Genomic DNA, 26,268 nt, shown 5'->3' with positions numbered 1-26,268 from the left:
TTTCAGGATATTTTAAGAAACTGTTGGATCCCCCTTCTTTTCTAATAACAAAAGGTCATGGAGGGAAAGGAGTTGAAGTCACTATTATACCCCAGTCAAACTTCTCTTGATGCATTTCTGTTTAGAGTATGTTCAGATACCAAACTCAGTTCAACAAATTGCAACAGAAGGCATTTTAATAAGAAGAAAGTACTTTGTTGTGTTTGGATTTCCAGCTGCTCCCTCTCAGCCTTCTGCATATTTTCATCACAAACTCTTCACTGTATGTTTTCTGTTTTGTTTGGTTTTTGTTTTTTCGAGAGATGAGAAAATGTAATGGTCTCTCAGGGGAAACATTTTTCAAAGTTTCTTTGTTGTTTTGGTAATCTCCTGTCTTAGTCATCTAGCATAGTTCTGTACTTCTTCTGGTCATGTCCTTCGAAAGTACATTTTTTTTGGTTCCATTTGCTTGCTTCACTGTTGCATCATTTGTTCTTTGTTACTCAGCGATAAGGACAGGACTCTGTCTTCCACTGAACTCTTTTAGTCAGGCACTTATAATCATAGATCCATAAACGACATTCAGACAGCCAGCACAGTGTTGTCAGCCTGGTGCAACTCACCAGACCTTTTTTTTCCCCCTGCCTTTGTCGCCTCATGAATCCAAAACCCTCTTCACAATAACAGTAATTATAGTCCGTCACTGCAGCTCGGATTTAAACCTCTGCTCCCGTTGTTTTTCTCTGTGCCCCTGTTCTGTCAGCTGATCTGTGTGTTGACACCCTGTTGTCCTCGTGGCTTTTGAACGGCATGTCTACCAATCACTGCAGTTTTGACAGGTTGCTCCCAGCCTACTGCTTATCTCATTAATGTTGGCTTAGACACGACCAGACATTTTATAACAGCTTTTGTGAAAACAGCACAACCCAGATTGGATTGGACGAGGGTCGGGGGGGTAAATGTTATTGTAATTGAGAGTGATTATCCCATTATCTACTCTAACCTCTAACTGAGTGCCTCTCCCTCTCTCCCTCTGTCTATCTTCCTCCTTTGTCTACATCTCTCTCTGCTTTCTGTCTCCGGATGATGGCTGGACCTGTTCTTTGTCTTCCTCTCTGTGTGTCTGTAGAAGTATGTGTACATCGGCTCTCGCTCGGAGGTTCTCCAGCTGCCTCTGGCCAACTGCAGCCGCTATCAGTCCCAACCAGACTGTCTGCTCGCCCGGGACCCATACTGTGCGTGGGACAGCGAGGGTCGGGCATGCGTCCGCATCGACCTCCACCGCGGGTGAGACTTGTACCTGTGTTTACCCTTGCACTCATTCTATATACAGTGGATTCAGTGTTGGTATTTTTAGGTTTTGTATTGAGAAACTTCTGATTGTAGTTTTGGAAAAGACTCTCAAGGTGCTTTGGTTATTTTCTGCCTCTTAAGTTTCCTATAAACATATTTTGGTAGATATAAGCAGTCAGAGGAATAAAGTCACAGGTTTTACGAACTTTCACAAACTGTTTTGTAAAACTTGTAAAACTATCCATCTTTAAATGCTGTGGGAACAAACAGACCAAACAGCCATCTATTCATGAATCAGTTTCTCATAAATGGTTATTTAGTCTTGTCGTTTGTTACAGAAAAGATTGTATATGGGATAAGAAACAAATATTCAACTTCTTCGCTGCTGTTTACCCTTTCTTTTCCCCTCAAGGTCCACCTCATCTCTGTCACAGGACCTCATGCTGGAAAGATTCAGCCGGGGAAAGTTTGATAAACCCATCTCCATTCCCAGCCCCGGTGAGTATGAAGGGACACCACAGTAGTGGCCCCTTGTGGGAATTGATTGAAAGTACAAGAGAAAGTCAAGCAAAGGGAATGAGGTTTGCAGCTGAACTAAATATCCATTTTCTTGTAGTCAAGACGATCACACGCATTTCTGCCAGACCCTATCCCAGCTGGCAACAAGCAAAAGGCAGGGTACACCCCGGATAAGACACCAGCTAATCACGGGGAGCAGCTGTACTAGTTGAATAAATTTGGACTGAGCTGAATAGATTGAATTAAGTAGAGAGCTTGGCAGCATTACAAAAAGAATTGGAATTATTATGGATGATTCCCTAAACCCCCTCTTATTTCTAATCCACCCTGTATCTCCTCCTCTTCCTCCTCTCCTTCTGTTCTTCTGCAGAACACTCCCGTCTGAGGAACATAACAGTGGTGGTGGGGTCTGACATGGTGTTGCCTTGCCAGTTGGTGTCCAACTTGGCTCAATCGTGCTGGGTTCTCAACGACCGTGAGCTCCAGCTGGGTGACCCAGAGGCGGGAGGCCCTCGCTTCGACCAAACGCTCAAAGCGCTCGTCATCCCCGAAGCAGGCCCGATGCAAGCTGGACGATATATCTGTTACTCTGAGGAGCAAGGGGTGAAGTTCCAGACTGAGCGATACCAGGTGGCTGTAGTGGCCAGCGCCCCAGTATTTATGGAGGCTCGGGCTCCGGACAGCAGCATGGGACTCTTCTGGGTGCTGGTCATCACTCTTGGAGCTGCGTGCCTGCTGCTCCTTGTTGCAGCTCTATATCTTCGCAGGAGGCTGAAGTTGGCTTTGGGGAAGGGAGCCGACATGAAGCCTCTTGAGAGCACTCTAGTCTACCCCATTACCCTGCCCAAGGAGCCACCCACCTTTGTGCCCAGCAAGATGCCCAGTGATGAGGACCGTTTCTGGGAGACAGGTGCCAACTACTACTACTCTGACGGCTCGCTGAAGATCGTTCCCGGCCACGCCATGGGGCCCAGCAGTGTCAGCAGCACGGCGTCACCCAGCGCCATACCCGGCCAGCCCATCCACTCCCCCAGCCGTCTCAGTCTCACTAACATCCGAGGCTCTGGTAGCAACGGGTACATCCGCCTTAATCTGAGCACAGCAGGGGAGGAGAGGGCTAGCGGTGCTGGCGCTGGGGGTGGCGGGCTCGGAGGCCTTGGCATGGGTGGGAACGACTACTCCAGCCCCTTCAAGGAAGAGCTCAGGCGCACCTTGCAGCAGAGGAGTGTGCTACCTGATGCCAACCCCGAGGAGTCGTCTGTCTAGGCCCGTCCTCCTCTGTCTCCATTCATATAAGTTGGAAAAACAAAACAACCAACCTACCTCCCTCCTTTTGAGGATGCCTGCTCTCTCTTTCAGTGACATGCGATCAATTCCCTATGCTCTCTCTCTCACTCTGCCAATGCCTGCTTGGCTCACTAGAAACTAATAGCACACAGCATGTTAAATATACACACTCGTCAACCGTGTTTGCCAAAATGCACTCCTGATATTTTTGTGATTTGGGCAACATGCATTCATGATTGTGGCATTTTCTTCTTCCACTGTGCAATTGCCACATGTGTATATTGTGTATTTAAAAGGCTACACGCAGAGAAAACCTCAGAATTCAAACGAATGGCATCAGGTGTGAGCTGAAGACTACGTTTCTGCCGAGTGAACCAAGAGAGGCTTGCAGCCACTGTGCTGAAACAAGATGACAAACAAGGAATGCAGCTAAAGCATAAACATGAACGGATTCCATGTCATTCTGTTCCTTTGAGACTTTTTCGGCTTAATGCACTTAAATATTGGAAGCGCGTCTTCCCATTTTGTATTTGTGAGCCAAGAGTGTGAGAGCAGAGTAACAAGACTAATTAATCTAGAAGCAAGACGACAATCATGTCCCCGTAGAAGGCGCTCTACGTGGGGTAAAGAGGAGAAGAGAGCGAGGGGCAGACAAAGAGAGAGGAAATTAAATGGAAAATGAAGTGAATTGGAGCGAAAGACACAAGGGGCTTTTTGAATGAAGGACAATCTCTCAAACTTTCTCTGCTCAATTTGTATTTATTTCCCTATGTTGTATTTATCCCTGGAGAAAATCTACAGTCCCTTCAATTTTAATTTGTTGTGATGGATTGTTTGAATTAAGATACAGTATGTCTTGTTGTTTATCTATGACTCATGAACTACATCAGTGTTCAAACCAATGTCAAGTGACTGAAGGCTCCTCTCTGTGAACAACAAAGCGAGGACACTTACATCTAATCGCTCATCCTTGCATGGTGACCTTCAAATGCACCTTCTATTCCAGTAAACCATCACTGCACTCCAAATGACATTTAGTAGGGTCACGGTGTGCAACAGATGTGCGTTCAGTTTCCCTTTCGGACTTTTGTTCGTAACTTCATAGCAAAAAAAATGGCTATTTTAATTCAGATTTTAGCAGTGAAACAATAACTGCTCACTTTAATTCCAAATTGAAGTTGATATGAAGACATTCGGCATGGAGAATGTAGTTGAATCCTCACTGTCGCGACCGCTGTGGATGTCTCTGTAAGTGCTTTATATCTGTGTTTGGTGAGGGTGATAACTCGCACTGCCAAAAAGGATACCACCCCTCCCACACACACTTACGCACTTGTGGTTCCCTGAGCACCAATGCTTCTGGACTATAATGTGTATGTGGTGCATCCCAAAGCCCCCTGACAACCCCTCACTCTTACCGACGCCCAGAGACTGATCCAGGGCTACTGTGGACTCAAACAGAGGAAGAACACTGTAGAACAAGAACACTCGCAGTGTTGATGAAGAATGAATGGCCGACAGACTGACATGCTGTTGTGTGATGAACTGCTGGTGTCAGGCAAGGAGCAGCCGTGAACCAGAGAAAGGTATTCTTCCACTTCATTAAATTCATGCAAACATATGGACGTAAAGTCTTAAATGAGCTTAAGTCTTAAATGATTTCCAAATGAAGTTTTTTGGGCTGCTCAGCATAATATTAATAAGTATTTTGTTTATGCACCTTATCTTTTCTGGTTCATCTTATCACCAAGGGGAGTAATTCAGCATTTTGGGGAATACAGTCATGTACCTTTCTGCTGAGACTTAGATTTAAAGATCGATATCACTCTTATCTCTGTTACGTGTGAAGCTGCTGTAAGGCGGTTACCTAAACTAGCATTGAAACTGAAAACAATGAGAAACAAAGGTAAAACAAAAAACTACCTGTAATTAATTTACATACTGAAGCAAAATATTGAACAAAAATTTCAAAAAAATTTCAAAAAATGTAGTCTTTATTGTTATCTAAAGCTAAGCTAACTGTCTAAATAAATAAATAAATTATTTATTAATACCCATAGGGATATTTTTTTTTCCACCCTTAATATTTGAGAAGCGGGCAGCTCTCACGTGGGGCATACCATGAGCGACTTGTACGTGGACGATGCCTTGCTCAAGGGAGGTGAACTGGCACCTCCCACCGCCCACTGATACATACATTAGGCTGCTGTCCACCTCTTCTTCCCGAGACATTCACCTAATACATTATCGGGTTAGATACTCCAAAAAACTGTTTTTCAAGACTGGAAAATGTTCTAGCATTCAGAACTTCTTTTGTCAACACCACAAAAATGTTCATACATTGTCATTCTAGTTCTAAATTATTGTGTCCTTTCTCTGTGTTTCTTCCATCAGGAGTGACTTTTGTTTTTTGGAACATGTCTGTCGGGACCAGAGCAACACAGTCAGAATGAAGGAGAGGACAAAATCACCTTGTTTTCTCCTGAGTGCTAAGAGAGATGTAGAATATCAAAACGATCCCAAGGTTGAAGAGGTATTCAGCCATCAGCACTCCATCCTCGTGTTGCATGATCCTCTGCAAGTGGACTGTACGTCTTTGATATGATCATCATTGTACAAGTGCATCATTTTGATCGATTTCTGGACTTTTACATACAGACACTAATATTGTGGGACACTAATGCTCTCTGAAAAAAAAAGTATGTCTGATTTTATGGTTCAACGGTTGTAACAGAATTTATGGCTGCGTTTCAACATGTTTACTTTTTCTGTGCCTCTTCACCTTTTGGATAAGCCAAAGTAGACTGCAGTTGCTTTTATTCTTGTTAAAATACTTAAATTGATTTGATTTGATTTGATTCCAAATCAATATTTGAGTCTCAGCAGTCCGTCCACTTTTGCTACACTGTGCTGATATCTGCAGCCTTTCTGCATATTTTATCTGCAGCTAAGTTGTCCCTCAAGTAAAATGCAAAAATGGCTTGAGGCTGAAGGGCTTCTTGTCTGTGTTTTCTTAATATGTCAGTATTGATCTGCTGGACCCAGTTCTTTAAGGCTTCTCTTGATGAAAAGCTGAATAATGTACCAAAATTAAAGTCATTATAGTATATCTAGGACCATACTCACATGGCAGTCATTTTCTTCTGAATAATGTCCAAAATGGGAAACTCTGATGCTGGAACATTGACTGGGAATGCTAGGAATCTGATAAATCATTCACATTTCACTTCTTCTTGATTGATCAGACACTGACAATCTGTAAGGAAACCTTATAATGTATCAAAATTCAACTTTTCATGTTCTGTTAACTAGAACGTTATATCCCCACTGCTTTAACATCTAGAATCAATATGTCCAAGATGTTTGTTTTTGTTTTGTCCAGATGTGATATTTCATAATAACTTATTCTTATCATATATTGTTAAAACACAGAGTATTGGGAAGTCTAGGATGGTTGAAAGCTAATGTTAACTGTTATCTACTCGTAGTCAATGACTAGTTGTTGTTTTTTCATTTGAAATACGACTCAATGATCAGGAGTGATTAGAGGAATGAGAATGAATATCAGATTTCCTGCATCTATGAGATTTTACTCAGCAGTGTGACATTTGTGACTCCAGCAGTGAGTGGAAAATGGCTGCTGTGTGAATCAGATTTTTCTTTTCGACCCTACAAACCAAATGTGTATGTTGATGCAAAGCAGAATAGTGATGGAATGTTTGCCCTTTGCAAAATGAAATTCCCCTGAAGCAGAAAGCTAAAACATATCAGCGCTTACACTGGTACTTGGTTAAGTCTTAATATATTTCCTTTTTACCTTTAGGATTTTCTTTTAATGTAAAATATCGCAGACACAGAAAAGATAAAAGATTACAGGTCTCAAGCTTAAAAAAAAATGCATGTATGACGTAGTTTGTGCATTTTTCTTCAGTTCTTTTTTCTTCTCTCAAAAATGTTTTTGCTCATGATCTTCTCCCTCCACACAAGGCTTTAAGTTTGCTGTTTGTTTGCATTGTTATTTGAATTATTCTATCACTTCAATTTTATTTTGCCCCATATTTGCTTATCTGTTAATGATCTTTTGTTTTTTTAAGTATGTTAAGTAACTTATTTCACTTGTAAAAACATGTTGATATTTATTATCATTGTACATATGTCCTTATTTTTTATATGTGTATATATACACAAATAAAAATAGAGATATAGTTGAGGTGTGTGAGTCTGTTTCTGAAAAAAGGAGTTTTACGTGTAAATTAGTAATAGTCTGGTTATAATATTTGTAGAATATTTTCTGTGGCTTTGAAAGGGGTTTGTTAACTCAAACAAGATAAAAACGATGTTAAAGTGATGCCAAAATTTAATTCATCAGTCTAGATACATAACACAAACTGGAGGCAGTGCATTTATGTTTGCTGAGGTGGAGGCTCATTACAAGAATTGTTGGCTCCAGTGTTTTCCACCACTTCACTCACATAGGACCAAAAACTATGTGTGCCCTCTGTCTTTTCTGGACTGCTTCTCTAACATATACTTAGGAGGTTGTTGGAAGTGGTTTGACCCAGGTTCCCCTGCTGCCTCCTGTATGTTAGCAGGCTTATGATTCAAGTGGAGGCTGGTACAGTGAGCTGTGTCCAGACTGACTAACAGTAACGCAAATTTCCAAACAAGTCAAGTCCGCTATAAATGTACTTTAATGTAGCCAGCAGCTACAGTGAAGTGCTATGAGTGCGAAATGGACAATCCAAACCTGTACAAGAGGTAAAGGGCAGTTAAACACATTTCACTTCACTTAACGTAGTAGCGAGTCTTTTGTTTTGAAAACTGGCCATTCTAGTTTCTGAAGACTTTTTAAAATGGAAAACATATTGTTTTGGACAACTCATATACTGTACATGTAGGGTTATTTCAACTGAGACTATCTGGAATTTTTCACCCTGAGAAGAACAACAGCATTCATCAACTTCCACAACATTACCTGCATGCTGTGAACAGAAGAAGCCGCATACTTCATGTGGTCGACAGTTCCATCTGCATCAAGAGGCCTGAAGTTGTATCTGATGTCAGTGTGCTCAGCACCACAGTCTCTAGACCTCTCAAGGGAGAAACTTTGTGTTTGTTTGCACCTGGAGTTGCAGGAGCAGAACGCCGTGCACCGTGAAAAGGAACACAGTAAAGACAGTAAAACAGTACAACTAGTGGTTTGTTACATTATTAATATATACTTATTTGTTGTCTGTGTAGGTTCTCATTTATCCAGGTCATAGTTATCCAAAGTTGTTCAAGTCCATCCACTGGAGTTTTTTAAAGTCCAGTGGATTAACTTAAACAGCTATCGATATGTATTTGTTCATTGTCTTTGCAATTCATTTTGCCTTATGTTTGTGGTTATTTGGCTTACAAGCAGCTGAGAAAAAGGCTTGGCACAACCTGACAATTAAAAAGGGAAATAAAAGGAAGTGAATGACACAGTTTCCCCATTGCTCCCTTAACCCACATCCCGTTGTGAGTTAAAATAAATAAATACAAAGTCAGGCAATAAAATCTCCAGTGAGAGTGTGCTGACAACTGAGAGACAAGGAGTTTTAATTCTGAGCATTAGGCACACCATCCACAGCTGTTTGGGTAAAAGACTTTGAACAGATGGGACCATACATATATTTTGCATCAAAATTATCAATTTTGCTGAGCTATATCATTTCAAATTTATGGGGAACAAAATGTAAGGCACACGATCTCATATCAACTAATTTAAACATGAAGATATGAATTCAGTACAAATATGTCTATAATCATCCAATTATACTGTATACTGTACAAACAAAAATTAAATATTTAAATTAGAAGCCCTTCTCTCTCCTGACGCTAACGGATCACGTGATATCTTGACTCTCTCGCTATTGGCCAATTCGTATTAAATAAGGTCCGGTCTTTTTCAAACGCTGCGAAAATGCGGAAGTTAGTTCCTCAGTGCGAAATGTTTTGCCCTTTTTTTGTTGTTGGTGTTTTTATAATTTTGGGAACTTTTTAATTTTTAATGGGAATAAGTAATAAATTGTCTTTGCCTAAATTTATTGCAAAATTTTGTTCGTTACCGTTTCTGACTTTTGCGGAGGGATCCATAGGTGGCATGGTCTGCATAGGAGCGAATTTTGAATCGTCGTGTTGTGCGTCGTCGTCTGGGTTTCACAGGGATAAATACAGAAATACATGTCAATGTTACTTTGACGCAATAATCTGTACGCGGTTTTTATACATGTACTTCTAATAGTACACAATATTATATTACAATTTTATAAGGTGAGTATATTGACGTCGCTCCATTATCTTCTAAAAGTCCCGTTGTTGATTGATGTGGGCTAATGTTAACCTGTGGGGTCATATGCTTTTCATGACAAACAAGAGTTAGCATAATTTTTCTGACTATAATAACGTGCTGTTCCTTGGCAGACGTCTGGGTTTACTGCTGCCAAAAGATGTACTTCATTAAATTAAAAACACTTTTATTATGACACATGCAGGACGTCCGGAATGAATGCTAACCAAACTTGATACGGTACAGTAATGTGTTTCCATAGCATCGTATTTGCTAGCATCCTTTTATCGTGAATGCAAAATTGTCTGCTCGTTCACTTAATTACGAAGTTCTCGATATGTTAAAATTTGAATTAATATTTTTTAATGCTATAGCTGACAAATGTACCGTTTTTTTAACAGTATGTGAAGAACAAACAAGTGACTACACGTGTGTTTTCATGAAGGACTATTGCCATGCTATGGTTTTGCTTGTTGTCAAACTACTGTATTAACCTGTGTATAAACCTCTCCATGTTCTGTGCAGATGGAGAGGAATGATGCTGGTACCGTGGGAGACCAGAGGGAAGAAATGCCATCCTGTTTGGAAGAGGCTGTTCCTCGTATATCTCATAACGCCTCAGCCCCACTGAATTTCTCTGAGCTCACACCTTCTCAGTTTGGCATCTCTATCCAAAGTTTTGCCCCAGCACCAATGTCAAACCCAAAAGGTGAGAGTAGTTTTGCTGGTGTTGCATTGACATTACCTGCTATAGACGTAAGTGCTTATCTTTTGAAGACCTGTAAAAGAAATATTGTTAATATCTTCTTCTTTCCGCTTGTCCCTTCAGGGGTCGCCACAGCGAATCAATTGCCTCCATCTAAACCTGTCCTTTGCATCCTCTTCTCTCACACCAACTACCTTCATGTCCTCTTTCACTACATCCATAAACCTCCTCTTTGGTCTTCCTCTAGGCCTCCTGCCTGGCAGTTCAAAACTCAGCATCCTTCTACCAATATATTCACTATCTCTCCTCTGGACATGTCCAAACCATCTCAGTCTGGCCTCTCTGACTTTATCTCCTAAACCTCTAACATGTGCTGTCCCTCTGATGTACTCATTCCTGATCCTATCCTTCCTGGTCACTCCCAAAGAGAACCTCAGCATCTTCATCTCTGCTACCTCCAGCTCTGTCTCCTGTCTTTTCTTCAGTGACACTGTCTCTAGACCAAACAAGATCGCTGGTCTCACCACAGTTTTGTACACCTTTCCTTTCATTTTAGCTGAAACTCTTCTATCACACATCACACCTGACACTCTCCTCCACCCGTTCCATCCTGCCTGTACACACTTCTTCACCTCTATTCCAGACTCTCCATTGCTCTGGACTGTTGACCCTAAGTACTTAGGGTACCCTAATATTGTTAATATATGGTTTGACAATGTGTTAGTCACATACTAAATGTGTGAACATGTAAAAACAAAAAGAAATTTGTAACTTCCTGCATGTGGCACCAGTCACACATTATTAAAGTGATATACTATCCTTCCCTTAGATAGGTCTCGTCTAGCACAAATAAAAGCCAGGCGGAGGTCCACCATTGGTGTCCGAGGCTCCCCAGAGACAAATTCCCTCATCCGGTTCATGGCAAAAGAGAGAATGAAGACCCCACCAACCTTACAAACACCAGAGGTAAGCTCCTTCTCTTCATACAGTTTAGAAACCTTTAGTTGCTTTAAGGTTGTTGTGGAATGTTAGGCATTATTTGTATTATGTTTGTATCTCTGATGTATACAACAGTCATGTAAAAACACTCATTTTGCTGTATTATAGCTACTGTATGTGACTGTTCACTATTTTTTTAAAGATCCCATATGATGCTTTTTTCAATTAATGTCATTCAGCTGACAGATGTACAACTACATTGTATTTGAAATGTCTTGCCCCAGAGTGATCCGTGGTCCTCAATATCTTTGACTGAATATTGATAAAATCACTTCCGCCACCAGAAACTCTGAGGGAACTGAGAGTCACACCCCATTAACAATCTCCACCCCCCTCCCCACTCTGAGGTGTGTGTGTGTGTGTGTGTGTGTGTGTGTGTGTGTGTGTGTGTGTGTGTGTGTGTGTGTGTGTGTGTGTGATAGCAATGTAAATTAAGCTCTCACATGAATTTGGCGATGTAGATGTCTATGAGATATAGTGGGCTGGAAGAATTATGTTATATAAGTGCTGTTGAATTACAGCTAAGTACAACACATAAATATACAGTAAGTTTGCATGAAAATACAGTTGTTGACAAAGGAAGTGGAGACAAAAGATCTAGTTCTAGACAATGACATAATCGGGCTCTTGTTTTTACAGCATATGCTCAAAAAAGAAGATTGTATGAACATCCTTTCCTTTTTTTTATCCTTAGTACATTTCAAGGAAAGTTTTTTGTTTGTTTGGAAATATTACATAGTCAATTCCTCAGTGGAAAACATTTGTATTGCTTTTAAGATACCCTAACTTTCTTTGGTTTCTCAGTAATTTAAATGCAAACATGAAAAACTACAGAGGATGCTCTAAATATACTGCTCAGAACGAGCAAACACCAGCTATACGTTGCTTCTTCACAACAGTGAGAAAAAAATCCATATTGTCAAAGCCTGGCCTCAGAGTGCAAATTATCATTGATTTCTGATGCTGTTAAAAGTTTATGTACATCAGCATTCTTGACAGGTATGAGGTAGCAACAGAAGGCTTTCATATACAATGCGTAGAAAAACAGCTTCTTCTTTTTCTTGCGTGCAAAAACAACAATGCACAAAAAAAACATTTTTAAGTAGTGTGGATCAGAGAGGTTTTTGTGTTTATTGTTGAACATCCAATAATACCAGTTTAAATCTTTTTGCTACAATGCTGAAATGCTCACAGACAAGGACAGGACTGAAGTTTTGATTTTACTGACTCTTATGGAATCCAAACGGAAACAACTGAAACACATGTTACCTTTACTATTTCTTTGTTTAAATATTGTTACAAACACAGGATTTGGGACCTCTAAATGGAGGAAAGTTTGTGCTTGAAAGAAAGTACTCTTTTGCCCTTGTTTGAATGGTAATGACAGGATATTCTGAAGCGTTAGAATTAAGGTGACTTGCCCATCAGATGTTTCACAGTTCACCAAAGTGTAATATAGAAAGTAAGTGAAAAATATGCTGCCTCTCCATAATACCACTTCAGTGATTTCAGAAGTCTATGACCTGTCAAGCTGCATGACTGAGAAGATACGTTCTTTCTACTTTCTGAAACCTCAGCTTGTCAGAGGGAGTGCCTTCCTTCCTCGGGTCCCCTCCACACTGAGGCAAAAGATGGCCTCCTTCCAGGACTTGATGAATGTGGAAGAAAATGAGGCCTGTGATTCAACGCCAATGCAGTACAGCAACACTGGAGGAAAAATCAAGACAAGAGATTATCTGTCTGGTGAGAGTGCCTCATTGCCACAGGATTAATGGTGCCATTTCTCAATGAGGATCTGTGTCAGTAGGATTTCTTTATGGTAGCTGGGAGCACCGCTCAAGAGCAATGGATTAATGCATTTTCACAGCATAAGGCTAATTCTGACATCACAGGACTGGTGTCTTCACAGCTCGGCCCCACTTATTAAATTGTTTGAGATGCTTATGGCTGAAGTTAGACTTCATCTCCACTACTTTGAAAGTTTTTTGCTTTTATTAGCATTTTTTGCTATTATTTTAATATCATTTGATATTGGAGTCCCATTGGTTTTTGTACATGTATTAGATAGGAAGAGCCATTATGGAGGGAAAGAGAACTGCTCATCGCCGGTGACACCCACACCCAACAAGAGGAGGCCCCTGCCCCCCCTCGAAACCTGCCAGTTGGAGATTAGAGAGACCAGTACTCCTATCCTCCAGTTCACTTTGAAGGAACAAGAGGTACACTCATGCTAACTGTACCCTTACTAAATAATTCAACTAAAAGCTTTTACCTCTCTGTACTTTGCTTGCATTGACTCTGCTGATAGTTTAAACTCATCAGTGATTAGTAAGTCTCAGTGTTATACAAGACTTTGGCTGCAACTATCCAGAGAGAAAAACAAGCTCTAGAGTGCATTAAGTTTCATGTAACTGCTGAATAGTTTGGTTTCTAAACTCTGAGATTCTAGTTGTATCTTAAAAGTGCAATATCAAGTTGTATGACTTCAGAATTATTCTGTGCACAAAAACAGCAGTTCAATGATTTTGTATCACAAGCTAAGGGTTGTAACATGTATCCATGCCAATGTTTTTGCTTTTGTGCAGCAGAATGAATGCAGTGTTTATTCTGTCATCATATCCACAGGAGGACAAAGAGCCTGTGAAACAGTTTGTGACACAAGGACCACTGCCATCTAGAGAAACTGTGGAAGAAGCCCAACCTATGCTTATGTCACCACCGTTTCACACTGACCCCGAGCTCCAAGCTGGTTCTCCTTCGACAAACCAAGAGGTCAGTTCTTCATCCCAATAGCAACACACAGATGCTCACACAGAGGTCAGACGTGACTCACAAAGAAACAAGTGACTGAAACCATAAGTGTTGTTGTACACTATTTTTGCAATTGTTTCCTGCAGATTTAAGCATATCCTGAGTAAACTCAGGTCAGTGGCTAGTTAAATTACAGCTGTTTACGATATGCTTACCTCAGCAACTCTGCAATGTCCAAATGACTGCTTATAGATACACTTACTTGCCTCTTTGGCTCTTTAATAACCTTGTCTAATAACTTATTTGAAGGATGGTCATTTGAAGGATGACATTTGAGGAAATAGTGTCAGGAAAATAGACAATTTTATCAGATTTAACTTGAGTGCATTAGTATTGGCTGAATTTGTGCAGAGGTTTTCATGAAACCAACATTTGAAATCCAATTTGACTGTTTAAGAATGCGGTCGACTTCTTCTGTCATGTAGCCAATAGAAATCCTTTGTCCCACACATTATGTTCACAGTATGTGTTCATTCAGTGTGCACAGAGAGGAAGGGTAATTTACTTATGTCTGAATTACAACGATCATAGAGATCATCTTGTCTACAAGTGGGATAACTGGCTGGATAAGGGGGAGAGCAGATCAGAGATTTGGGTGAAGCTGGTTGTCTTCATCATAGCTCTATGGTGGAGCCAGGAGCTTCATCTTTTGCAGAGACGCAAATGAACAGTTATTAACATTTGCATTCCCATAATGATATAAATGGCCAAAGCAAGACCTCTGAGTATTCATTTTATGAATCTGTGTAGTTTTCTTGTCACTAATGGAGATACTATTTCATCAAGTCTTATAAAAAGGGTTTGGGCAAGAAATGCAAACAATTATGGAAAAAAAATCATGAATCTTAGTAACTCTTCTTTTATTCAGTCAGCATAACTCGACAGAAAAATAGTTGAAAATTAACAGCATGTCAAAACTCATTAAGTTTGGCCCACTTAAGCATTTAAATGGTCTTTTGACAGTTTGTAAATAATATACAATAAATGTTTACTACTCTTGTGTATGTGACACGTATAAATTGTACTTTGCATGGAAAATTGATTTGATTAAAGGAGCAGGATTTGTAGCCCGTTTTGAATAAGCCAATTGTGGTAGACTTTTAATACATGCAGGACTGAAGTTGATGTGGATAAAAAAATGCTGATCGTGCTGTTTGAAATGCAGTATCCGTACTCCTTTCAGTCATGTGACAGTGATAAATCCTTTAAAAATTATTAATGTGTTATTATTCAGTTATCTTTTACCAAAACATCCTCTGGACCTCAGAATAGCTAATTGCTGTCAATGACTGGCGTAGGGAAAAGGTCTGTCCAGGATGTCTGCTGTCCTCACACTCTATCCGCTGGCTATCTTGGAAGCCAGAGTTTAGATCAATGTCAGATAATAGCCAGTGGGTTTTGAGATTAAAATTCAATAGATTGCTATAGCATTCTCTCTAATTTAGCGGCCAGTTCTGCTGAGTCCCTTTAATTCCAGTCTCGGAGGTTCTGAATTATTCTTTCATCACAGGACAGTGTCTTTGAACTCCAAAGCCCCAGAAAACAGCTACCTGGTGATGATTCTGCAGCTGCACCACCATTCAGGCTTGAATCTTCCCTCCCCATTCACTTTGTCCCAGCTCTGCTGGAGATGAAGGACACAGGTAGGAGACACAGAAGCCTTTTATCCTGCTTTAACCTGTCTTTGAAGCTTCTCCTATCAAGCTGCACCTGATGTTTAGTGTTCAGTTGACAGACATGGAGAATGTCAGAGTTATAAAAAGGATATAAATTTTTAGTTGCAGTACATCATCTTAGTTTTCTGTGTTTGAGAAATAGGTGTGTGTTTGACCAACAAAGCAAGTGTTAAAGCTCTGCGTGAATAGTCGGTGTTTGTATCGATTAGTAGACCAATATGGGATGACACTGGTAAAGATCAGCATTCATCCAACTGAGCGGCAATTCTCCCAATACCAAAATATCAGTCACGTCAAATAAAGAAGAGGTCTGCTTTTGTATGTTTATTAATTAATAGATTAGTTATCCTTTCATTTGCAATTATACATTTTAATTAGAATGAAAAGTATTTAGGAAACATTTGATCTACGTTGATTAAACTTGCAGATTCACTGACATTGAAAATACCAAAGTAATGACCAAATTCTAATGAAATAATGTTTCATTCATTCATTCATCTTCGACACGCTGATTTTCTTCACCTTTCTGACATGATGCTTGGCCTCGTATTGTGGTTCCATGTCACAGCTGCATGTAGTTTATTATTACTTTCATCAAACCACGATTAAATGTCATTCACTCTGCTTGATATTTGACAGTGACTGAAATTAGTCCCTTTTACTGCCCTAACATTGTCAGTTTTCCAAAATGTGACATCAAAACAGGACAAAATGAAAGGCAAGTGAGAAAGTACTCCATTGTCTATTTTAGTCTTGATCTGTGTTTCAAGAGCTTTGAATGATCAGGTAACTTTTGCTGTGTTAATTCCTTTTTTATACCCATTCAGTGTCTTACTGTATTTTCAGAGGAGAATGCTTCCACTTCAGAGTCAACAGATAAAAACAAAAAGAAGAGTGTGCGCTTTGGATGTCCGCTGTCTCCTGAGTTCTTCGATAAGGACCTGCCCCCTAGCACACCGTTACAGAGGGGGGGTATGCCTGCCCGGGCAGCCACACCAGGTGGGAGCGTACTGCTCCGTTCAGTGCTCAAGACTCCACAGAGGACTGAATCCCAATCGCCAGAAGTTCATCCAGACCTCAGCAGCATCATTGATTACGGTGCCTCTCCGACATTTTTGATGCCTAGCACTAGCAGAATACAGTCTGAGAGAGAAGACGACGAAGAGACTGTTGAGAAGGTAGAAACTGTTCTGGTGATGGTAGCATGGTTTCTCTGCAGGACTGTACATGTTGTTATATTTTGTTTTTGCTTTGCTCTTTCTTCGTTTACCAGGTAGATCTAGCTACACGTTATGATCTGTTCGTATTCCAACTTATTTTGTGGCCTAAGTTTTCCTTGAAGGACAGGGAACCCACACTGTGTTCTTCATGACTGCCAGGAAAGGGTTTTTGGTCATCTTTTATTTCCTTTCCTCTCTGAACGGACTCCTGCTAGCAATAATTGACTCTCCTCATCACCAACACAACGACGGGGGTTCAAACTTGAAGCATTGATAGTTTCTCCAGCTGAGAAAGTTGATTCTTGAAGAATTTGTGTTGCTGTAATCACCTGATCGGACATACTGGTTCTTTAAGACCCTGGAACACCAAACTGTAGTTGAAACTGCATTTGGCTTGAGGGGTTTAGCATGGTGTTACTGTGATGTACTGTGCGCCCTCGTGCATCAACGCTCGTGACTTCATCTCATTACGCATTTTTGGTAGGTAGTCACGTGAAGTGTGCTACGTTCTCTGAGTGAGTCTCAGACTCCACACAAAAGTGCTTTAAACAGTCGATAAGAGTGTGGGAAAAGGTAATACACTTAGAAAGTGGTTTAATATCATTATGGGGAGCGTTCATAAACGTTTAAATTACCGTAAATAATGAGATAAATAGTTTGTCATTCTTTCGCGGAATTTGTGAATCGCGTGTGGTTCCCGGAACACATTACCTGTGAAGAACGAGGCCACACTGTATTATTGACAAGAACCAGGCTCTGACCTGCTGTCTGCTCTTCATCTTCTGATCCCAGATTGCTTTCCCTTCGATGGAAGAGATTGACTCTGTGGTCACATGTGATACAGGTTGGTTATCATATTTTATGCACTGTAGGTTATGTATTTATTAATGTGTCATCAGTAGAATACAGTCTAGCTGTTTTTAATGACAACTCTCCGTCCATGGATTTTTCAGAAAACGCATGGAACCCTCAGCCTTTGAATTTAGACACTGCCTTCAATGAGGAGTCCCTTTCTCTCACTATACCAGGTAAAGTCCTGTCATACATCCACGCTTGATCCTTTCTTTGTCATTGAACTTCATGTCTTCAGCTCTGCTGTTTTTTCCTGTCGACTTTCAAGCTATAATACTAAATAGATTGAAGAGAAATCCAGGATGCTTATTCTGAGTCAGCTTAAGAAATCAAACTGCTTGCAGCCTAAAAGTACCGAACATGTTAAACCACTGCTTACAAGCATCAAAGAAATGACAGGGCCTTATTTGGTATGATCCAGCTGTGAGACATCTTCTCTGTTACCTAATCACAGTCACTACTTTTACCTACAGATAACAAGTGTGAGACAGATCTGAACAGAGCTGAAGCTCTTACTGTACCCTCCGTGTCTGTGGCAGAACCCAACACAACCTCTCCGACGGGTGAACTGGGATCCACGTCAGAGGAGAATCAACCTGAAGGCCAACCAACAACCCACAGACAGAAGGTCTGCAACCGTTAGTTTTTCTGTTCAAAATGTCTTACATCTTTATGGTGAATGCAAAGATTTGTCTTTGTTGGACTTTGTTAATGATTATTTCGTTAACAGAGTATTCTGCTGATTACCATATTTTCCGCACTATAAGGCGCACCTAAAGGCCTAAAATTTTCTCATAACCCCCTAGTGCGCCTTATAATCCGGTGCGTCTTATATATGGATTAATATTCATATTAATATTGGTTAAAAACATGATCGCTGAAAAAAAGCCGGCAGTCTGGCCGCCAGTCATGCCGCACTCTGCCACCAGAGGAGCCCCCTCACAAGGCACTCGGGCCCACGCCCCCTAACAACGGTAGTCAAGGGGTGTCACCGAAGTCCCGTCTCTGAGCTGCTCTCAGACGGTAGAGCAGACTGTAGGAGCACCGGTGATTACGTAGCCAAACATAAGGAACTTGCAACAATTCTATTAATAAAGTTTGACTGACTGATCTCAGTATTTCCTAACTATTTGGCACCGGAAATAACCCACTTTAAACTTAATTGGTCTTAAAAATGCCATTGTGCTGTCGTCTGGAATCTGGTGACGGTCCATTCTATTAGTCTGTGGAAACAAAAGGAGAAACTGGCATAAAGGTGAATGAAAGACCCTCAAAGCTGAACTTCCAGCCTTTTCTGAAATTTGAAGAGCAGATTCACTGCTAGACAAAGGTGCAAACGGTGCTGCAATTGATTTACAAATGTAGTTGATGGCTCTGGGCGGGCGGCGGAGGGGCACATTCGGGCTTGTGTATTCTGTCTGCAGCGACGTGCGGTGAGATTCACGGCGGTGAGACACCGGCACCTTATAGCTAGAGTAGCTAGAGTGTGCGTTCTTAATTTCCCTTCAGGGATCAAACCAGTATATAAAATTTAAATTAAATTAAATTATAATCCGGTGCGCCTTATATATGAAATAAATTATAAAACAAACAAATTATTGAGGGTGCGCCTTATAGTCCAGTGCGCCTAATAGTGCAGAAAATACTGTACTCAGATTTTTCTATTTTAAAATCCTGTTCACTAAAACTACAAGTTGACCATTTATATGGACAAACATGTTGATGACACAGAAGTGTGACATTCAACAGTGCTGAGATTGATACGTTTTGCTGAGCCTCAAATGAGACAGATGTTAGGATCAGATGGAATGTTTTAAAATTAACAATTACATTACCTGGTCTACACACTTAACACTACATTTCACCTCAAGGATGTTATAAGAGCTAACAAGACCCTCTACATTTCCCTTTTATCTTTTGTTCGCTGCTTACAATAAATCAGCAAAGTTAGTTCTCGCTGCAGTTCTGACTAACAATATGCATTATGAAAAAGACTGTCTAAAAGTCAATAAGTGATTAAAGCAAATGGATTAAATAACATCTCTCGACATCCAAATGACTGAATGAAGTCAACATAGACCTGGACATAGACCTGCTGCTTTTTTTGTAAACTGCAGTATTTTACGGGTCATTTCAGACCTTTGCCTTTGAAGCTTTGCGTGTTTTGGTACTCAGACTGATGTGTATTACAGTGTGATGAGCTGTTGGTCTGGATGGTATCGTCTCAGTGCAATTATGTTGAACGAGTCACTTGGAAAATTTTCAGAATTAAGTGTGTTTGCAAACCTTTTGTATAGTGATGGGAGCATGCTTGTCTGTGTTTGTTTGGCTGATGTAAATCCTTTCCTGTTGATTTGTTCCAGCAGCTCTCCTGTGTGACAAAGATAGATTATCTTTGGAGTTACATCCAAATAATCTTTAGCCCTTTTAGAAAGACTAAAACACATAACTGTTGATAAAAAGAACAATTCCTTAAATACAAACCAGCTTCATGAGACGTGTGTCATGCTGTCATTTTAGCTGTAACCTCAATCCAAACACTGTTGCCTATCTGGTCAGCAGCCCAGACAGGATATAAAAGTCCAAACTGCGTTCCCCTTCCCCCACAGTAAACTGCTGTTTCAGGTGTCAACCACATTTGCGAATTAATTGTAGCATGCCAGGCACCTTTGGCTAGCAGTGACTTGGCTCTTGAAATTTGAGAAAAGGCTGCGGAGTCGTGAATGCAATCCCTTTAGTGCAGCTCAATCTAGTGGATGCATAACGCAACCACAGCCACTACAGTAGTTTCTATTCTACGCGCCTTATAATGCAGTGTGCCCTATTCTTGTGAAAACAGTTTTTAAATAGGTCATTCATTGAATGTGCGTTTTATAATCCAGTGTCCCTCATAGTGCAGAAAATACTGTGATCGTGAAGGAATATCTCTTAAAGAGCAGTAGTACATATACCGAAGAGTGCGGAAGCCAGTGGGTTCAGCAGCTGTAGGCATCCTTTCAACATGCTGAATACATGTAGCTCAACTGAGCTCATCATTCAGTCTATGTCTGTGTACTGATGAAGGGTCGCCCTCCTGCTGTCAATCTCAACTGAATTTATTTGCCGTATCTGATTGGTGCCTTTTAGCATCCGACTGCTTCTTAAATGACCTGCTGTCTGGACTGTTTTGTGAATCGCTGTGAGGGAAGTCTGGGTTAGTGTGTGTCCATTATAATAATAATAATAATAATAATTCGGGGATCAAACCAGTATATTAAATTAAATTAAATGTCAGACTATTTGCAATCTTTAATCTGTAATCTGTGACTCGGGGACATCATGTCTGTCCACCATCATGATATATACTTAATAGTGTTTCCATACATTCAGAACAAACATACCAGCTTCAGCTCTACCAGCAGTCGTATTGATTTTATGACATGTCACATGCTAATATTAATGTCTCCTTGTGTCTGATCTACTTCCTGTTGACTGGGTGCTTTCTGCTGATAGGCTGTGATACACAATGAGCAGTGTTTTGTGGTGGTTGGTTTGTTTGACTTACTTATGGAAGTACTTTAAATCATGTCCACGGTGCTGTGCATTATTCGTAATCATCTCTATGAAACACTGTTGCTGTGTATCGTTCTGGATCAAGTAATCACATGACTAGAGGAACTGACCTCTTGGAATTGTTTTTTTTATTTACCATCCTCTATGCATGTCGATACTGAAACATTTCCATTTCGTACACCCAAAACTTTAAAATGTCTTGTTTTACAGCGAGGACCAGGAAGTCAATCCACCACTGAGGCTCCAGCTCGCTCCAGCAATCGAAAAAGAAAGGTCTGCACTCAGCTCCATCTCACTTGTAGAAACCTCTTTTTACTAAATGCGTGTGTGTTTATATTTCAGGGTCATAATGTGTTCCCATCAAATCAACTGTTTAATTTCAGTATGTAAGATCCTAATTGTGTCCCATGATGGTCCCTCTGTGTGTGTTAGACAGTCTATATGCTGTATCCTCACACCAACTCTGTTCTCCCAGTTGCCAGAGGAGTACGTACCTTCTAAGAGGCCTGCTCGCTCTGCTGCCAAGTCAGCCTCCAGCAAGATAAAGGTGGGAGAGTGTGTGTGTTTGATTTCTCTTTACACTACTTCACTGAGAGATCAGCAGAGATTTCTGTCACAGAAGCAGTAATGGAGCTGATAGCTGCACAATCGAACTACGACTTACTTTGGCTGAGCTGCAGATATTATATGTGCGTTTATAAGCCTCATATAAACCAGCAAGATTTATCATTGTCAGTGAAGGATTATAAATATTGGGAATTCCATTCTGAAATCACAAAATTGAGCTAAGATGTGGGTGTGAGAGGAGAAACGGCACGGCTATCACACCTAATGGTAAAAGGCTTTCTTTATACTGTATGCTTTTGATTTTTATCAATAGATTTTTCAGTCAGTAAATATATTTCAGGTCTGTCGCTCTGTCATGAACCATCCCAGCCCCTCGGTTTTTTTGAAGCAGTTTCTGTCTATGGAGTCAAAACTTAATATGGTGAAGTTCAGTATTTATGCTCCACATATCTGGAGCTGACTTTCAGAGAACTGCAGGTCTGCTACTATTCAGTTCTTTCAATCAAAGCTGGAAACCCTTCCAGTCTCTATGTCCTGTTTAACCAATTATTCCCTCTGCTATTGCACAGCAGTGACTTTAACCGTTTGATTTTCTGATACCTTTCATTTCATATTTAGACCTTTTTATCTCAATCATTTTAAGCTATTTTATTATGTTGAAGTACTTCTTTGAAGCACATTGAATTGCCTTGAGTTCCACAAATATTGACCTAAATTGAATTAACTAATAGATCGTTTCCGTAGCAGCCAGAATAACATGATATAGGAGGTATTTGTTAAGATGTTCGTAAATCCATTCTCATCAGTTTCAACTGGTCTGTGATGCAATAAACTGTTTTAGCATCTGGTTTGGTGCCCTCGTGAGTATTCCAGCCACAACTTAAAATAAACTAGTGTGCCAGCATTCATCATAATAAAGGAAAGTGTCATCCGGTGCAACAGTTTGCCTAATTAATGTGTTTGAATAGTTTTGGGAATAATGGAGCTCAGTGGCACAGAGAATTCAGACGTGTCAGGCTGTGGATACACACATAATAATTGTTAATAGGCCACATTTATTATTGCTGTTATTGTTTTCATGCAGACAAGACCAATACAGAATATCAATAGACTTACCCTTAAAAGTCATTGTGCTATTCATCAGTCAGTGGAGTATTGATTAGTTGAACAGAAAAGGATCGCTCTGGTTTAGAAGTGGATTCTGACCAACCAAAGACCGATTTCTCTCTCCAAACTGATCTAACTGTGCAGATTGTCTTTTCCCAGATAATGTCCACAGCAAAACGCAGATGGAACAAGGATGTGGATCGTTCTCTGTATAGCACACGGTCCTATGCCTCCAGGAACCCCGCGCTGAGTCCCATCACAGAGAGTCTGTCCTTCATCAGCCAATCTCCAGCAGCACAGCACGGCCCCTCTACAAGCTACACAGGTAATACATGCAGCTCCTAGCTGTTCAGTCTCAGCTGGTTAGATACTTTCTTTTCATTGCGGGTGGAGAAATGTTTGAATCTGATTTTTTTTTTCTTAAATGCAGTTGTTTTTAGAGATCTTAGATGACAGCAGTAATGAGTAGAAATGAATATTGCTGAGATTGTTTTGTCTTCACGTCTCCCATCAGCCTCAAATTGTGAGATCAATTTGAACCCTGAGATGATTAACACTGCAACAAACATCTTCAATCGGCCTTCATTGGACTCCAACACACTTTTAAACTCCAGTAAAGGAAGCAACGCAGGCAAGAGCGGGATGCAGTCGGGGCCACAGGTAGGAGGACTGGAAAGAAGGAAGGTCAGTGTGGCCGAGAGCATCCTGCTCAGAAAGGAGACTCTGGACCAGACGGGAGGAGAAAAGGAGGATCACTGTGAAAACCAAATCAATACTAGCCTTGAAGCATCAAGGGAAACCCCTCTGACTCAACCTCTACTTGAACAGGGGGGAAGTGACACTAACCCTAACATCCATACTTCTGCTGATCCTAACAGCACAGACTTTGATAGAAACTCAGAATGTCCCAGCAGTTTGGATGTGCCACCGTCTGATGCTGGCACCACTGTAGGGCTGCCCTCAGAGCCAGCACAGAGAAATACCAAGGAAGACAGATACTTGGTCCATCAGGAGCAGGGGATTCAGGCAGAGGTCCTGCATATGAACCATGGAGAGAAGGAACAGGAGGTGGAAGCAGCTAGTCAGCATGAACCCATCCCGTCGACCTCTGGAACCCAGGAAAGCGGAGTAGCAGCCGGTTTGGAACTCGCCCCTTGGCAGGCTGACTTTAATTTTGAGGATGTGTTCAAACCTGTCCCCACTAGAGGGCAGCGCTCAGTTCGCCGTAGCCTGAGGAACCAGCGCAACGCGGGTCTCAGCTGCAGCAGCAGTGCAGGCTTGGCCTGGCTGCCTCAAACCTCCCCTGTCCACAGCAAAGAGGCCCGAAGGAAGACCAGAGGCAAACGACTCAGCTCAGCTCCACCCGCCTCACTGTCACTCCCCGAGGAGACACACGACTTGACAAATGAATGAACTCAGATTAATGGGGGATGACTAATGAATTCGTTACACTTTCAGACATGCGTGCCCTGTTTTCCTAAATCTAAATGCCATGATCAGCTGAACTGATTTTAATATCGGCTAGCATGTAGATGCTTTTGTTCCTTGTGAATTATTAGAGCTGACCGGTAATTTGTAGTGAGTTTCTCTCCGCTAACCAAGCCAGTCGATACACTGAGAGCCCAGTCATCTCCGCTGACCACCTATTAATCAATATCCAATCACAGCGCATCCTCAGTCTCACTTTCCAAAGTCACTGAATTGAGAATGTCCAAGTCAATATCTCCTTTTTGTGTATAGATGTAGATGGCTGCACTGCGTCCACCATCTGTCAGACAAGGCAGGGGTGGTTGGAATATTGAGTAGTGATGGAAGCAGAAACTGTGGCTTGAATTTTGAAATCAGATTAACTGGCTCTGATAATTCTGTTTATTGTTGAAATGTATTTTAAATTTTTTTATAGTGTGCAAACTGTTAATTTGAGTGTAAAATTGCAGCTCTCTCTCATTTTACAGGATTGCTTAGTAATGCCCAGTGTGTCTGATACATGGCATCACATTAAAAATAAGCTGATGAGTTCTCTTCAGTTTCTGTTTTGGTTGCATGTTAAGACAAGAAATTAGATTAAATTGTGTTCATTTAACCAGATGATTGAGGCTCATTTGGAATTCATCCAGATAATAAAAACAGCCACTTTCTTCACAAACAGGATGTTCTGTCTATTGCGATGAGTTCACAACGAAGTGCTGCAGCTTTCCTTTTGCATGATCAAGGACCCTTCTGCATCACCTAAATGCATCACAACAATATACCTTTTGGATTTCAACAAACCCAAATATCTGGTCATAAAGTGACCTCCAACCCCAGATTCCTCCAGTAAGATATACAAATCAGCTCCTCCTTTCTGTCTCCATCCGTATATCAAAGAGGAATGGAGTGAGCAGTAACAAATTGAGTTTCAAATTCAGTTCGCATAGGAAAATTGGCTCCCCGAATGATGCATGACTGTAATCTATCCATCACTGGGTAATTGACTCAGCTTTTACATCAAGTCAGAGTCACTTGGCTGAAGGACACCAGAGTATTCTAAATCCGAACCTGTGCCAAGGTCTATTCTATATCCCACTGGAAGACAAATGGACAGAATTATGTGGACACCAGTATGGGTCTGGATTGATGTGGCAGCTCTGTGTTGCCATCTAGCGGTGGACCTGAAGAGCTGCAGTCCATCTACTCAAGACAAATTGACAGACTGATAATGTCAAAGGGGAAACTTATGTGCGAGACCTTCATTTGTGCTCGTGTTTTATTTGGTCTCCCCTGCATTGTTGGTGTCTTTCTTTTCCCTTACAGCATTCTGGGCGCATGTGATGACTGTTTCCCTGTCTGGTTTTTACACCTCTAACTGGGGGCATCTTTGTGTTGCTGTTTTATTGTGTGAGGGCCAAACTGCTGCACCTCTACAAATGGGGGGTGTGGAGCCGAACCCCCTGTCCCTGGCAGACATGCGTAGTAAAGACAGCTTAACACAAGAACAATGGGGTCCTTTGACCAAAACGACGCCCCCAAGACATGTGGCCTCCTATCTCCGTGGCAACCCCCCATGGGACAGAGAAAGGGCTGACAGCTGGAGAGGAGGACTCACAAAAATGGAGTCCATTTCTTTCCACTGAAGTCCCCCCCTGCTCTATATCTTTCCGTCTTCCTCCTGTCCTCCTCTGCTCATATGAATGTGGGTCACAGCTCCATGGGATTGACCTTCTTCACCACTTGTAGAGAATCTAATTCCTCCGGGGCAGAAAAGAAGAAGGTGTGAGAGAAATCCCAGTAAATCAATCTTTGCGGGGCTCTTGTTGATGTCTGTATTAAGAGTGTTGATCTCATCGATAAATATTGGGCTGAGCAACAAGATTTCACACTCACCGTACTCTTGATTTTACGCCTCGT

At 41.1% G+C, this 26,268-nt stretch overlaps 2 protein-coding genes across 5 annotated transcripts in view; both read left to right on the top strand.

The window, feature by feature from the left end:
- The window catches only part of sema4c (sema domain, immunoglobulin domain (Ig), transmembrane domain (TM) and short cytoplasmic domain, (semaphorin) 4C), a 95,144-nt gene extending 87,879 nt beyond the window's left edge, over positions 1 to 7,265 (top strand). For all 4 annotated transcript variants that reach the window (XM_068310847.1, XM_068310845.1, XM_068310848.1 and 1 more), the window contains exons 14-17: positions 1,109 to 1,266; positions 1,685 to 1,770; positions 2,162 to 4,664; positions 5,473 to 7,265. In XM_068310847.1, the coding sequence (XP_068166948.1) occupies positions 1,109 to 1,266; positions 1,685 to 1,770; positions 2,162 to 3,057 (1,140 nt within the window). In that variant the 3' untranslated portion in view covers positions 3,058 to 4,664; positions 5,473 to 7,265. The remainder of the gene's footprint in view (positions 1 to 1,108; positions 1,267 to 1,684; positions 1,771 to 2,161; positions 4,665 to 5,472) is intronic.
- Positions 7,266 to 9,150: 1,885 nt separating this feature from the next.
- Positions 9,151 to 25,231, top strand: cdca2 (cell division cycle associated 2). Its single transcript, XM_068311218.1, has 15 exons — positions 9,151 to 9,375; positions 9,917 to 10,100; positions 10,927 to 11,063; positions 12,674 to 12,839; positions 13,161 to 13,315; positions 13,722 to 13,868; positions 15,418 to 15,550; positions 16,430 to 16,761; positions 17,596 to 17,647; positions 17,757 to 17,831; positions 18,129 to 18,283; positions 21,418 to 21,480; positions 21,683 to 21,754; positions 23,041 to 23,206; positions 23,396 to 25,231. Exons 2-15 carry the CDS (start codon positions 9,917 to 9,919, stop codon positions 24,292 to 24,294), a joined length of 2,736 nt encoding a protein of 911 aa, XP_068167319.1. The 5' UTR covers positions 9,151 to 9,375; the 3' UTR covers positions 24,295 to 25,231.
- The last annotated feature ends 1,037 nt before the right edge of the window (positions 25,232 to 26,268 follow it).

Source organism: Antennarius striatus, chromosome 3, assembly GCF_040054535.1.
Source record: "Antennarius striatus isolate MH-2024 chromosome 3, ASM4005453v1, whole genome shotgun sequence".
NCBI lineage: Eukaryota > Metazoa > Chordata > Actinopteri > Lophiiformes > Antennariidae > Antennarius > Antennarius striatus.
This window is presented reverse-complemented; position numbering and strand designations above follow the sequence as displayed.